The 16,151-nt window shown below is 31.2% G+C and overlaps 1 protein-coding gene across 1 annotated transcript; it reads right to left on the bottom strand.

Annotated features, from left to right (window-relative positions):
• Window positions 1-1,508: 1,508 nt before the first annotated feature.
• On the bottom strand, window positions 1,509-4,847 carry LOC108987941 (cytokinin hydroxylase-like). The gene is made up of 5 exons (XM_018961019.2): window positions 4,418-4,847; window positions 4,038-4,264; window positions 3,610-3,851; window positions 3,008-3,389; window positions 1,509-2,172 (listed from the first exon to the last, which is right to left on the bottom strand). The coding sequence occupies exons 1-5, from the start codon at window positions 4,701-4,703 to the stop codon at window positions 1,750-1,752; spliced, it is 1,560 nt and encodes a 519-aa protein (XP_018816564.1). The 5' UTR covers window positions 4,704-4,847; the 3' UTR covers window positions 1,509-1,749.
• Between the last annotated feature and the right edge of the window lie 11,304 nt (window positions 4,848-16,151).

Here is a 16,151-nt window from a genome sequence, read left to right as displayed (position 1 = left end):
TAAATATCACATAATTATTTTGAAAAAGTGAATAAATATGAGATGTATATGAAAAAAATAATTTTTTAATAGTAAATTTTACTATTTTTTAAAACGATTGTACTACACTTACACACTCCAGTACGATTATATGTAGCACTACTCTTGTTATACTTTGCAATGTATATTCTAATATTTCCTTAAGTCCTTAATTAGTACTATTTACTGAACTGAATATGTTTTTGGTCTTTTTTGTCGATATCGTCAATGGTGACGCTTAACCGAAAAAAAAAAAATGTAAAGAAAAGAAAAGATGCATCATGCGAAATATATTAGCATATACAACCATATATCTTTAGTCTTTTTTTACCCTAATGCATATGAACACATACTTTATAAGAATTAACTTGCAATTCATGAATGTTTATATTGTTACAGTTAAGGATGTAATTGGTCCGATTCAGTCAAGTTTTATACCATTTTTAAGAACCAAATTAGTATATACCGGTTTTGAAAATTTAAGAACCGATTCCTGACGTCTAATTTACTACTAAAATTGAAACTTTCTATTTTTTCGATTTCAGTCCGATTTTACAGATTATATATGTTAATAATAATATGATGTTTACATATATATACTAAGTTATTAGTCTATTTATATTATAGTATAAGTACATTATTTTATAATAACTAATACCTACTAGTATAATATTGAATTTAATTATAGTCTATATAAGTTCTAAACTTTTTATACGAGTATATATGATCAAATGTGTAAAAATATATTTACAAAAAGAATATATATTATAATTTATTATGCCAAAAATCTATTTATTGTTTATATATATATAATAAGTTTATATTAATAACTTAATATTAATGTTTATGTTTAAGATTAAAATTTTATGTTATATTAATTTATAATTTAGTATATAATATATATAATATAATATAAAAAATTATAAATATATATCGAATCAGTTTTAAAAATATGAAAATCGGTACACCGTTTCCAGACCCACCGATTTGGTCTGGCTCAACCAATTTTTCGATTTTTTTTTTACAAGTACCCTAGTTACAGTACGCCCTCTCGTGGAGCGTGGGAAAGGATTTATCTCGTACATTACATAATAGGCAGTCACGACAGGGAGAAGAAACAAAGAAAGATGCTAAAATTAGAGAGAGAGGGAGAGAGGGAGTAGTGGAGAAGCAGAGAATCGCAGAGTAGTAGCAGTACTGCTGTGAGAAGTGGCTGGGAATTAAAGCACCCTTTGATTGAGTTTGATCCCGACCCTACCCTTGTCTACTACAATTTAATTGGCCATATATATTTGAATGTTGAATTAAGCCGAGCCGATAAGAATTTATAAGTGTACTTATGATCCGTTTTTACCTTTGATCACTTTGTGTTTTGGTTTCTTTAATCTTCTGTATTATGGGACTTTAGGCTTATCCAAGTAACTTGACGGCCAATATTTTATAGACTATATAATAAAAATACCAAAACAAAATGATCAGGGTTCTTCCAATTTTCTTTAACTTCCTATTCCTTAATTCGTGTGTAACTCTTACAAGCATAATTGCTTTCTTTATCCAGATACCTCATCACCTAATTTACTCTTTAATGTAGGGAAAAAAAAATTACAATGATATTATAGTCTTTAGAGAAAGATTAGAAACGCCCATGTATCCGATCGAGACTCGATCCCCCCCCAACAAAACATAATAAGCTAGCTCTCTAACTTCAAAATCTCATGTATATGCATCATGTCAAGGGTTAATTAAGGGCTTCAAACATACTTGAACCCCATACTTAGGCTTTATTGTGAGAACGGTGATAGGAGCATGACGATAATTCTCTGAAATGGTGAAGCTAAACCGGGAGATAAACATGGATAATATGATCTTGGCTTCCATCATGGCAAAACCTTGGCCAACACAGTTTCTGGGGCCAGCAGCAAAAGGGATGAACCGCCCAGGTGTGAATGACTTGGAAGCAAATCTTTCCGGGTTGAACTCGTTTGCATCTTTGCCCCATAATTCTTTGCTATGATGAATTGCAAGCACTGGGATCCATATTGATAGACCCTTTGGAATATGCAGATCACCTAGTTTAATATCTTCCAAGGCCATTCGAGGGAGAACAGTTGCGGGCGGGTAGAGTCTAAGCGTTTCATTTATCACCATATTTAACTGCAAGATAAACCAAAGGTAAGTTTACCATTATTGGAAGCAAGAACTGATCCATAATATAAAGAATAAGTACATGGGGCAAAGACCAAGGTAGGATTTTTGTTATTGGAACTGATTTTGGCATTATATATGTCATTAGAATATATATAATTTATCTTTAAGACCAGCTCTGCCAACAAAGCCAATGCCAAGTCCGTGGACCGACGTCTCTCGTCTTTTGGGCGTTTGACTCTCTGCTCAATACCAGCCAAGCCACTAAAGAATCATTCTGATTCTCCAAATTTTTATATAATATTGTTCTCCCTCTAAGAAGTTGATGAGCACTTGAAAAAATATTTTCAAGTGGGGAGCAGCAAGTACTGGAGTGGACTCGGTTCCATAAATGCTTTCCCTTTTGGTTTTAGTTTACTTGGGAAAGAAAAGGAGAGGCTGTGCATGTCTACTGCACAGTTTTACTTTTGAAAAATACTATTTATTCTTAAGAAAAACTTACAAAAAACTTACTCTCTACATGTCAATTATTGATACGCTGAAAATTATGAAATTTGATATATTGGTTGATATATTGCATTCGATTTAAAAACGAATATACTTAAAGAGTTTATGATTTAAGATTGCTACTGCTGCTAGAAGTAGGATCTGGTAGGTATAAATTTTTGCAAAAAGGCCATTTTTGGTTAAAAATATTGAAAGCATTGTTTTTTTTAGTGGCAACTGACAAAATGCCCCTACACCCTCCCCACCCTTCCCTTTTAGTATTGCTCCCAACCCCAGCCATTAAAAAATAGTCATGATAATAAAAATAAAGAAAAAAAAAAATCTCTTGCTCTCTTACCACGGTGAGCTTGGAGAGATGATCAACAGAGGGAGTTCCACCATTGCAGACCTGCTTCACCTCAGCACGAACCTTATCTTGCCAAGAAGTGTTGCTTGCTAGTAACATTATGGTCCATGTGAGTAAGAGGGCAGTGGTTTCATGTCCAGCAAAAAAGAATGTTTTGCATTCATCCATGATTAGTTGTAAATTTATGCTGAGTCCACCCTCTGATCTCTTCTTTTGCATCTCATTAAGCAGCATACCAAGCAAATCAGTCCCATATGAACTGCTCCGACCAATCTCTACACAGTCTTTTCTGCTTTGAATTATCTCCATTAATAACCTCTCCACTTCCATCTTCATTACTTTTATTTCTCTATTATATTTACTTGGAAAAAACCTGAAAAAAAATTTAAATTACCGGTGATCAGTTAATTTGAGGAGTTCCAGAACTAGCGGCTTGGAAGTTAAGCTGGAGCCAGAAATAAAAGATTACATGCAGTAATGAAACCCGATTGCAAAATATTAATTTCCCATTTATATGATCAGAGGCAGAGAATCATAAAAAAGAAAATATATATGGATCATCAGAGAAAATGCGAACAGATGAGTTAACTCACCGGCTTCCGGGAAGGTACAACTTGCGGGTTGCTTGGGCACAGAGACGCTGCAAAACTGTTAGGAGTTGGAATATTTGCTTTCCCTTCTCATAATTACAATCGAACTCGGTTCTAGAAATTACGTCTGCAGTGAGCTTAGTCATGTATTCACCAATTTCGAACTCAGTTTGGCCTGATTTTACAGCATTTTGCAGTGATTGGAGTATCTCCTTAGTGCATTCCACCATGTACCCCGCATAGCTCTTTGCAAAAATAAAAAAAGAAAAAGAAAAACAACCATTCGTAACAGCGCTCTTATTGAGAACATTAAGAAAAACGAACTAGAAAGAACAAAAAATTATATAGAACATGAGAAGTGAAAGCTGAGTGATGGCAATATTTATAATGGCCGTATCATCATCAAGCTAGAATTTTCGATCTTGTCGTACCTTGAGTTTGTCCCCCATAAAGGTCCGGGCAACGATATGACGCTGATGATACCAATCTTTGCCGTTAGCCATTAATAAACCTCTCCCAATAAAATGTTTTGACCCTTGTTGTTGTTGCCATGATCTACCGGACGTCGTGCTGTACTTTGACAAAAATTCTTTTATCAATTCAGTCTCCGTCAAGCACATCCGGGGCTCCACCCCATTCCAAAATATAAATCTCTTTCCTGGTGCAAAGAAGGAGCAGAAGGTACACAAGAAGAAGAAATAAGCAAGTTTAAGTGATTAATATCAAGCATATGTGTGTGTGCGCGCTCGCGAGTTTGAGGAAAAATATATGATACAATCATGGGAGAGTAATTGAGGAATTAGAAGCTAACCGTATTGTTCGGACCAAGCTACGTAATGCGGTAAAAGGCGGCCAACGATGTCATGGTTGATGGATTTCATGTCTTGGGAGGTAGTTTGGGCAACAAGGGAAGCCATGTCCAAGATGTTGCCTTTGAGAGGCCGGGGTTTGGGGCCACGCACTCCTTGCCTCTCCATGACTTTCTTGATGCGTCTTGGGTTTATGAAGTAGCACGGAAGTGTGTCGTGAGCAATTTTGAACAACAAAGAGAGGAATAGAACCAAGAAAGTTGTGAGCATCACCATGGCCATGGTCATGATCACCAAGCAATTCAAAGTCTCTGGTCACACCGGCCACAAAGATCAGAAGCGTAGCAGATTTAGACACTATCTCGATCGCACCCACGAGAGAGAGAGGGAGAGAGAAAGAGGTTGGTTGATTAGTGAACCGAGAAGGCTGATTTATAATGAAAATAAGCCTGGCCATGAATATTATACAGAAGCGCACAGTACTTAATTTGATGATTTCTCTAAAATGGAAGGTGAGTGACGCTATAAACTACATTATGTATCAGTGCGAAGAGAAAAAGGTAAATAATCTCGAATTCTCAATCTTACCAAAATTGGAAGATGCTCATAACTGTTGACAGATTTGAATTGATTCTTTTTGAGTTAAGCTGACAAGTAACTGCTGGGTTAAGCTTTTACTGCCAGAAGTATATATATATATATATATATATATATATATATAGAACGTGTACGTTCACGACTGTTAGGGGGAATGAATTAAAGCACAGTTGCTGACCATGGTAGGTTTGACCCTCTTTATTTCTGCTTAATTAGGAGGAGCGAATCACAATAAATTGCAGCTAATAATTAAATGAGCAGTCTCACCATCATTCATCGTGCCATTTATATTACCAAAAAATATTTATTTATTTATACACTCAACAAATCAATATATATTAACTAACATTAAAAAAAATTAACTTTTAATTTTTAATAATATAATGAGTCATACAATAATTAATCTGTTAAGTCTTTATGATTTTTTCTTTTTTTACAATATTTTAGCACATCATGTCATGTATTGAACTCTATAAAAAGTAAAAACTCTCTTTTGGCAGAGTATTTTACTGCCAACATATATTCAAGGTTACTTACCCAATAAAGAAAAAAAAACGTACATCCAAGATTATAAATTACTTACCTCAAATAATTAAAAGCATATATCCAAGAATTACTTACCCAAAAAGAAAAGAAACAAACCTATATATTAAAGTACAATATTATGTGCAGCCAAGAGCCTCGTGGCATATAACTCGGTTCTTCAAATGAAAATTTTAGATTTGAAACTCCTCATCCCCCTTGTATAAAAAAACATATATTATCTGCATATAAAAAGGGGCAAAATCCTAATCTCGACTGATTTACATTTTAAATTTGAGAACTCCCACGTTTATACAAAATTTTCATAAAAAGTTTTGTAACTCATCATTTCCACACACCATATATTTATTTTAATTTTTAATTTTTTTTTATTTTATTCTTCTTAAACTAATTGAGTTGTTTTACTCATCATCCATATTGCATTACATGTTTAGTAAGAGAAAAAAATAAAAAAATTATTTGTCGTGTACGTATGGTGTAAAGATGATGAGTATAATTTTTCTTTCTTAAAAAACAAGTTCTGATTTAATAAAAAGTTCATTAAAAAATTCAATTAAAAAAAACTGATTGACCTATCAGAATATAAAGTCATTTGTCTAGAATTCCGGTTTAGACAAAGTAATTATCTTTAAATTTTGTTCTATAATATTGGATAGAGAATTATGTTTCCATCCCAAATTTGTATCTATAAAACTGTTTCTAAATGTGGATTAATTAAGGGAAAGATACTTGTACGTTTGGATCTTCAATTCTTCTAAATTCATCATTATAATTTTTTAAAATTTTAATATAAAATATAATAAATAATTTGACTTTTTTAAATTTTAAAATAATAATAATAATAATAATTAATATTTTAATAATATTTTATCATTTCAAAATATAGTTTGAAAAATTAGATGAGATTTTGTGTTGTAAAGTAGATCCAATGTATTATATTTATAAGTTATATCAATATGTAAATTTTATTAGGTAAAATTTGTGTATGAACTAATTAACACTTCGGTTATTTATATATGAAAACAATAAATCACCCTTTAAATTACAAGCCAAAATGGACAAACAAACTTAGAGTGAATTAAAAATTTGAGAAGAGAAATTTTATTTACAGTCTTAAGATATATAAGTTTCGTGTATTTTCTATGAAAAAAATGATGAATCTGGAACTTATATGAAAAGAAATTATATTTTTTAATATTAGACCCTATATTTTTTCAAAATAAGTGTGCAAGACTTACATACCATAAGATTTTATCTAGTATTACTCAAAAATCTACAAATAGTTGTTTTTTTCTCGGATTTTAGTGCGTGATTTATGGATATTACTCAAATAGCATCCATAACAATAAATTATGAGAATCACCGAAATTTAATGGATAGAAATCAATGATCACTTTAATGGATAAACGGATCACTTTATATTTATTTATTGAAAATGATTTATTAGCAAAATTGGAAAAATTAGTTCTCTTCACTTTGTTGCCCAAACTTGAGGGCTGGTCTTAAGTGGAAGATAAAAAGACACATTAAGTGGGATTTATAGTATTTATTAGAGTAGTATTAATATATTGTTTTTTATTTATACTTTTATTTACAAGACTCATTTTGTTATTTTTTTAAAATTTAAATTTTATAATTTTCAACCTATCAATAACTGACATGTAGAGAATTAAATTTTTTTATAAATTTCTCGTAAATACATTTAACATTTTACTGTTTATTATTGTCCGATGTGTCCTTGATCTCTCTCGTAAATACACATTAAGGCCCTCTAGTTTGATAAGAATTAAGAAGTTAAGGAACCAGCTTCATATATATATATATATGAACTGACGTAATTTTATAAGATTCGTTAGATTTACTTTATAATAAAAGTAACTTTACAATTTGACATATTATATCAATTCATGACATTTTGTGAGTTTTTTAGTGACTAAATTATTTTCCTTTTGAAAGATCTTTGTAGAGCTTTAGCCAAATATGCTACGAAGATAAAATGAGGTGAAAAGAAAGAGAAATCAAGTCTTGAGTAGACTATTATAATATTTATATAAGCAATGCCCAAATTGCGGATCTATGTACTTTTAACAAGTTTCAGTCACTTTGCAACAATTCGGGGGTTAATGTTTGATCTAAATAAGACAAATTGCACATTTTATTGCCCTAAATCCGCGTTGTCATGTAAACTAAACAATTGTAAATACAAGACCATATATGTATATATAAGGTTCTAGATTAATGGAAGAGTCCAATGACGGTGAGTGATCATGCATTGAGAAAAAGACTTATATATTGAGGAAGGCAAGACTAGGGATATTTGAAAACATTATTGTTTAATGACTAATTATTAAAATTGTTGATGTGAGGAATCCAACTTTGGATTTGTCATGCATTAAGAGGTGTTTGGATGGCCACTTAAGAGAGGAATATTGATCTTTGAGTCAATTAGTTCTAAATTAAGGCCAGATATGCCTTTTGACTTTGGTTTTGGACACACATAGATATGGAGGACATGATTCACCTCCTCATAAGATCTTCCACGATTCCAATTTGACACTTTTGATCACCATGACCTGATCTAGCAAATGCTGTGATCTATATATTTCTAGTTTTATAATTAGTTTCTGTTTCTCACACCACAAAACTAACAGAAAGGGTTTAGCCCTAAAGCACTTGATCTACTTCGAAAAATGCATTTAAAAAAAAAAGCAAATTATCTTGAAGCTAGCTTTATTTGCAAAATATCTTACTCCACCTTCCCAATATTGGTGGGAAAAAATCAATAAAAAGTATAGATAAGATTTGTTAATCTTGATCATCGTGTTAGCTAGATAGCAAGTTTCACTACTGTTGTTATTACATTAATCTTAAGATTTCTGAAGAGCTTGATCATATAGAAGATCGTAACTATATATATATTATATATTATATATATAGTCAACTAAATTGAAACAGGCGGTGGAGCAAGCACCAGCTGCATGCTAGAGTTATAATTTTTTGAGCATCATATCACAATTGACATCTTGAATTGTGCTAAGAATTAGTACTTGATCAGCAGTGACATGCATCAGCTTCTTGGCTCCATACCAGGAAATATATATATATATGGGACCGACTTTTAGTAGTCATTTCTCGTTTGTTTGTTTTATATTTCTTACTTTATATTAAACTATTTGAAGTGTTTGTTGGGGTTCTCTACAGGCCCTATCGTTTGTACTATATATCTTTTATTTTAATGTTACTATTTATCTTCCCCATCATGCATAAAAAAGTATAATAATAATTAATTTGGATTCCAAGCACACGGACTTCTTCAGCAATTATATATATATAAAAAGGAAAGAGAATGATTTTATGTACAGTCTTAAAATGTGCAAGTCTCGCATAAATTTTTTTGAAAAAAAGTAAGGCAAACTTATGACTCACATGATTTAAAGACTCGTTTTTTCATAATAGGTTCTACTTTTTTCAAATGTATTGCATCATGAGACTTCTACACTTTAATATCACTATGTCGACTAACATTATTCAAAAGCTGGAAAATGGTATATTGCAGCCCATAGAATTACCAAGCTAAGACACAAAAGCTTGAAAGATTATTGCAAACGTACAAATTAATAAATATTGAGCTTTGAATATATGCATTCCACATTAATTAGGACATGAATATATAGCAACATCGATTCCTTATGTACATAGTATATGGTACTGCATACACATCAATGAAAAAAGAAACACGAGATAAACAGTAGGACAGTATAAGTCAATATAATTTCGTTGACATTGCAGTCCAAAGCACCGAAATCTTCTTATTCACCCAGTTAGTGCAAAAAGAATCATACAGCTAGCAGGGAACCGACCGAAAGCTACCTAACGACATATAAATAAAACTTTGCATCAATTAGACCGACTAATTACCCCAAAGACAAAAGCAAGCTGCTAGCTTTGCTTTAAGAATTACTCAAAAAAGATCAATTAATTGCTAATTATGATAAGGATCAGTTTGTACGAATCTAAATCGTATTTTGCGTTTGATATGATCGCTTAATATGCAATTAATTAAGGTGCTAATCGGATCAGAGTAGTTATTGGTGACTCGGTGCGTCAATCTTATCCATGATTAGTGTAAACTGGAGCTACCAAAAAAGTTTCTAAGATTACAATTAAGATATCGCAGTTAGAAACAAATATTAAAAATGTCATCTTTGGCGGAAAGGGTTTGGAGAATCATAATCTTCTAATCATTAACTATACCCTTTCTTTTTCCTTTCACATTTCTTTATGAGAGGGGAAAAAAAAAGAGATGGGAATTGTTGACAGAATCATGAGTCAAAAAGGATGGGAAAAGATCGAAAAGAGACGGTGTATTTTTCTCAAGAAACTCTTTAATGAAAGCAAGGACGATCATATTTTCTTTGGGCCGGGAGAGCGGTATAAACATGTTCCTATGGGTTTGACTATATACCGTTAATAGGGGCAAGGTGCCACAAAAACTTATAAAATTGAGAACAAGCCAAGATAGTTTTATAATTTATTCAACCTTTTATAGCTAAGATAGTTTCATTAATTCTGGCCGTAAATCATGTTGATAGTGTGAATCTTGTACTGTCGAGATAGGATTAATCAGACAAATTAGCGTGGAAAATGTTTAATGAATGGTCTACAATCTACATGATTTTTCTCGACTGTAAAGTTGAAGATCAGATTAGATCCTAACAATTTTTAAGACAGACCAAAATAAAGTAGTACTCATAGTTTTTCTATATATATATATATATGAACTTTTGAATTGATCAATCAAATGTTTGCTATAGTTGGTTTATAGCTCAACTACAATGTTCTCCCTTTAGAAGAACATGATTAATGTAGTTGAGCCACTTTGTTTGGCAACACAAAAAAACTCCCCAAGTTTATTCTTTGTTGATGATTTTCATGATATCCCAAACATATTAAGATGTCATTATAATTATTTTCTACTTTGTCGGAGACTTTTCTCCCACCTAATTAGCAGTCATGATCGATCCGTCTACTCTGCCCATGCATGATCAATCTCTGCCACCATAGCTATAAACTCAAGCCTCATATGAATAAATCACTGCCAAAGCTTACATATTTATTATTTACTCCATAAAAGACATAGGGCCGTCTCATCTTGCAAAGCCACTTTGTCTTCCAAATCTTTGTTCAGCCCAAGAATCTGGTCACATCATGAGGGCTCAGTCAATGGGCCATGGGGTGTTTCGTTCTGGTTTGTTTTTCCCAAATCAAACAAAATGGTCCTTATTTTGAATTTGAGTACTGATACACGTACAACATATTTTTACAATATATTTCATAACAATGTTGTATAAAATATATTGTAAAAAATATTATATATAAATCATTTTCCTTTGAATTTTGAAGTTTTGAACACTGACAATCACGCTTTTTCTTGGGTCATTTTCTTCGACAATGCAATTGGAATAATATTGGATAGAAAAGAATGGGGTAACATTTTGTTTGAAGATACGAGTCAAAGAGTGATTGATAGGGCTCAGTCACTTCGTACAAGACTTTGATGTAGCAGCATGCACGTCTGTAGTGGGCCAGTTCTAGATCATCGTATGTGATCAACTCAATCAAATTATATATAGCTAGACTCCATAACCACAAAGTTAGAATTAGAAATGATAACTTCAAGTTATAAATTACAACAACGAAAATTCCAATGCATAAAAGTTTTACACTTTTCTAGTACTGTACCAGTCATTAAGTAAAGCTACACTTACACTCACATGATAGAAAAGAGTCGAGTGCATTAATATTCTCTATATTTATTTTTTGTTTTTTTATATCTTGTATTTATTTTGAGAAATCAACATTTTTTGCGTAACACTTGCATAGACAAGGGCTCAGCTATATTGTACCATGTCTATTTATTTATTTTTATTTTGCATACTACGACAAGAAAAATGAACATTTATAATTGATTATTTATGACGAGAATGATTATTTACGATAAAAACAGACTCATTTTAACAGAAAAAAATCATTTTCACAATAAATAATTATTTTCGTATGAAATAGTTAGTCACAAATAAATAATTTTCTTGTAATGTATTTTTAATTTTTGGGATCAAAAACATTAAGAGTACTTCATTTAAAAACAAAAACATTAACTTGCATTAATCGATCAAGTTTAAGAATCTTTTAAACAAGGGCCCTGATCCTGATCATAGAAGTAATTAATCAACCTTTTTTTGGTACAATGTTTCAGTCAATAAAAACAAAACAAACAAACATGAAGAACCTTTAAGTTCATGTGCAGCTTCATTCTTGGTCAACAAATGTTAGGTTCTCTCTTTTATTGATTAATTTCAACAAGGCTGAAAAGGTATTCAAACCAAAATGCAAATTGAATACAACTCCAAATAATGCATTTTTGTTTCGATGCTTGTGGACCTATGGTTTCGGATCTAGATCATCATCATATCCCAAGTATATTTCATTCGTGATATGAATTCAAAGTCTGCCAATATATGAAATGTGACCAGATAAGGACTAGACAACTTTTTTTAATGGTGAATTTAACAACTTTGGTAATGTGTCTACTTTTGCTAGCTATTTGGCTCTCTCTCTCTCTCTCTCTCTCTCTCTCTCTCTCTATATATATATATATATAATCATATTTATAAGTTTTTCCCACCCAAACATCCACGTTCTTGTTCATGATAACAAATAAATTTACCATGCTTGATTCAATTATATCCTATATATACATCTTTCGAACCAAAAAAAAAAAAAAGTATATATGCATACATGTATGTAATGCACTTGTGGACTTGGCTGGTTTTGGGCAAGAAAAATATGACCTTATGGATTCAAGTTTAATAGAGAAAATCCATCCGAAAAGGTCTTCAGAAATAATTTTCCATTTTTAAAAACTAAAAATAGTTTTTTTCTAACCGTCCTATATTTTCTATTGTGCAGAATGTTTTCAGCTTGGAACCGTAAATTACCAGCTCAAGCCCAGTTAGAGGTAATGATCTCAGGTGCCCATATCTCCTTGGGCTTTGAAACCAGTCATATGGGAAAACTATCGAAAACCCAACTACTTTTTACAGCCACTCGACAATTCCGCGATGTTAATCATATTATCATGGGCTAGCTAGCCTCCATACCCGGAAAAAAAAAAAAACAAAAAAACGAAAGAAGAGGGAGCACCATACAAGTCACAACTATTTTGACGTATTATAATAAAATAATGTTTCTTATAAAATTTTAACACATCAGAATTTTTATTTTTTATGGAAATAGACTTTATTTTATTTAATGAAATTGAAATTACAGTTATGACTTATCAATATAAGAAAAAACACGAATTATAGGCCAACTTATGCATTTGCTTTGGGGTACTCCCATACACAAATTTCTTTGTGACGGATATTTTCTTGACTTTTATAACTTCTCTCCTAACATAGAAGAGTGCTATGTAAAAATTGAATTAAACGACCCATCTTTTAGAAGAAGAAAAGTATTATCTTCATCCTCCTAAATAGGAGATACTTTTAAAATATTTTGACATATTATAATAATATTTCTTATAAAATTTTAACACATCAGAATTTAATTGAAAGTTAAAGATAATTTTAAAAATTTAATACTTTAATATCATATTTTATAAAAATAAGTTAGGGTGGTCAGCTAAATAGTCAATTTATCTGATAAATAATGTTAAATATAATCATAGAGTGTATAAATACTGCATAATCTTTTTGAAAAAGAATATGATCTATTATTAAAAAATTAATTTTTTTAAATGACTCATATTTATTATTTTTTTAAAGAATTATATAGTATTTACATGTTTTATAACTGTAAATATCATTTATATTATCCACTACATGCCTAAAAAAAACACCCAAAAAAAAAAAAAAAAGGGAACGCCCGCGAAATCTCACCTTCGCTTGTAAAAATTTCCTTATGAATCTATGATCAATTCCACGGAAAGAGGAGTGATAAAAAGCTCTAATCCACCCATGGTATAAAAAAGTACGAGTAATGTTATACATAATTAAGTGTGTAAGTATTGTATAGTTATTTAAAAAAAATGAGATTTATTATTAAAAAAATTAATTTTTTTTAAATAAATTTTATATTTATTTATTTTTTTAAAATGATTACAATATAATATCATTTTTTAAAAAATATATATTTCGTACATATTTTAAACACATTCAACCAATGGACAACTTCTGATCAGAAAGTGCAGTTGAATCAGCCTGACATGGGCATCAATATTCAAAGGATCGTGCTACAGCCCCCGCTGTGGGCTCCCGCTAGGAGCTACCGTTGGGGCGGTAGTGTATTTTTGTATGTGTTTTTTTTAAGTTATTTTTTATATAATTTTTTTTAATATTTTTTAATATTTTTTAAAAAATAAAATAAATTTAGAACATTATTAAAAATACTTTCTTAATCAAGAAGTAAAAAAAAAAATATTAAAAAATACTTCCTTAATCACGAAGTAAAATAAAAAATCATATAAAAATATTTTATATTTTACTTCGTGATTAAGTAAGTATTATTTAATAATATTATAAATTTTTTTATTTTTTAAAAATATTTAAAATTATTAAAAACATCTACATAAAAAAAAGAATTAAAAAATACACTAGAGCTCCAACGGGAGCCCCAGCGGGAGCTCTAGCATTTTCCATATTCAAATGGTTAATGTTTTTAGGGTGACGCTACTGTGCGGCTGTGCCCGTCCAACCGTTACTTTGAGCGTGTCCTTAATATAATAAGTCCTTTTAAAAATATATATATATTCTTTTAACGTTTTTCAAACATTTAAAAAATATATAAATTACTAATGGGAATTTTTTTTAAATATTTTTAAAAATAAAATAAAATAAAATATACTAACAGACAAATTTAAAGTCAAACTCAAGAGATAAACTAACATTTTCCTTTCTTTTAGGTTGTTAAGGTGTCAACTCAATAGATGCATCTTCCTTCAAGTATAAATATTCCCGATGAGATGTCTGTTTAGGGAGATGTAAGGAGTATATAAATGACAACGGAGAGCTAGAGGTGTAACGTTTCTCGGCATCTTTCATTCATGGGGTTTAACTCTTTTTTGAGGGGGTATTTTCTGAATTTCTCAGTTTATTTATGAGTTGTCTTTTTTGCTTTTTCTCATTGCAAATTTTTCATGTGGTTGGGTTTACAGGTCAGAGGATGTCCAGGCTCTGCATAGAGGTGCATCTGGGCCACAGATCTTTTTAAAAATTGTTGTCCAAGCTTATGTGTTCAAGATTTTTAAGGTTAATTTGGAAGATGCAAAATATGATTAAGCTCTCCAAGTGTTTGAATGTAATCACGATTTTCTTCCGTTACAAGTGGGGTTTATCAATAAAATTAGAGTACCGTCCTCTTTTTAAAAATATATATATAATTAAGCTATTTGTAAGGTTTATGTGTTGAAGTCTTGAAGATAGATCGAATTTTTTTATTATTTTTTTGTGGGAAAATAGGAAGGTGTAAACTCTCAATATATTATATACTTGCTTGCCAGAGTGATTGGAAAATAATATTGAATGTTGCTTGAAAAACCAGAAACTTATAAATTAAGACCATGGCTAGCTAGCGTTTGGGATATCTCACCTCTCAACATTTAATGTTTTATTCATAAAACATGTTTCTATCAATTCTATAAGCTCTTGTACATAATGTTTGACTAAATCCATATCAGAATCTTCTTAAAGTTAATTTGGTCACGTCTACTTCTTTGCTTCGGTTTTGATAATGTACAAGTCTAGCTTGGAATCAGCTTGAAAAGGGTCTTGGAGCCTTTGTCGGGGCAGTATTTTTTTAGATCTTTTGGTTATAAGACTTTGGATTCATATAAAAATACACTATTTGACAACTTTTTTGGGTCTGTTTTTGTATTAGCACAGTTTGTTATTTGAATAGATCGAGATTGGTTTGTATTTGTATTTGAGTGACCTTTACGCATTAATAAATCTTAGGAGAGATTTGTTTTTTAAACAACTTGTGAGTAGTACTATTGATGATGCGTCGTCACATAGTTCTCATTTTACATTTGATTCATTTTCTCATCCATGCATTGCCTTTTTTTTTTCATCAGTTTGTTTTGCTGCTTGTGTTTTTCAAGTTATGTACTGTTATAGTATGCTGGTTTTGCTGCACACTGAGACATTTTGTAAGTTTTAAAGTGAAAAAAATACAATCTTACCCTACCTTCTAAATTAATATGAAGTTCGTATTATGAGAATTGTGCACAAGTCTTCTCTCTCAACCGTCTGTTGAAGGGTGATTGGAAGGTGGAGTTTGTTAGTCTGTTTTTTCCTACGTCAGTGGGAGGAAAAGGGCGGAGTCATTACTCACTACGGTGGGTTGCAGAGGAGATAGAGGAGGTTTGGAGTTGACTAAGGCTTAATGAAGAAGAAAATACTCCTATCAAAGTAAACGGAGGGGCGGATGAGAGTATCAGGAGAAGGGGAGAAAGAAGTTTGGTGGGGAAAATATGTTCGACGAGGAGGATCGGAAAAGAAATAGTAAAGGCGACGATGGAGAAGATATGGAGGGTGG

Source organism: Juglans regia, chromosome 1 (assembly GCF_001411555.2).
Source record: "Juglans regia cultivar Chandler chromosome 1, Walnut 2.0, whole genome shotgun sequence".
Taxonomy (NCBI): domain Eukaryota; kingdom Viridiplantae; phylum Streptophyta; class Magnoliopsida; order Fagales; family Juglandaceae; genus Juglans; species Juglans regia.
Note: the sequence above shows the minus strand (reverse complement) of the source record. Positions and strands in the feature narration are given on the sequence as shown.

Coding starts and splice junctions, on each gene's coding strand:
- LOC108987941 (XM_018961019.2), bottom strand. CDS start 4,703: ATGACCATGGCCATGGTGATGCTCACAACTTTCTTGGTTCTATTCCTC. Junction 4,265..4,417: donor AGCTTGGTCCGAACAATACG/GTTAGCTTCTAA, acceptor TCTTTGCACCAG/GAAAGAGATTTATATTTTGG. Junction 3,390..3,609: donor TTGTACCTTCCCGGAAGCCG/GTGAGTTAACTC, acceptor ATTTTTTTTCAG/GTTTTTTCCAAGTAAATATA.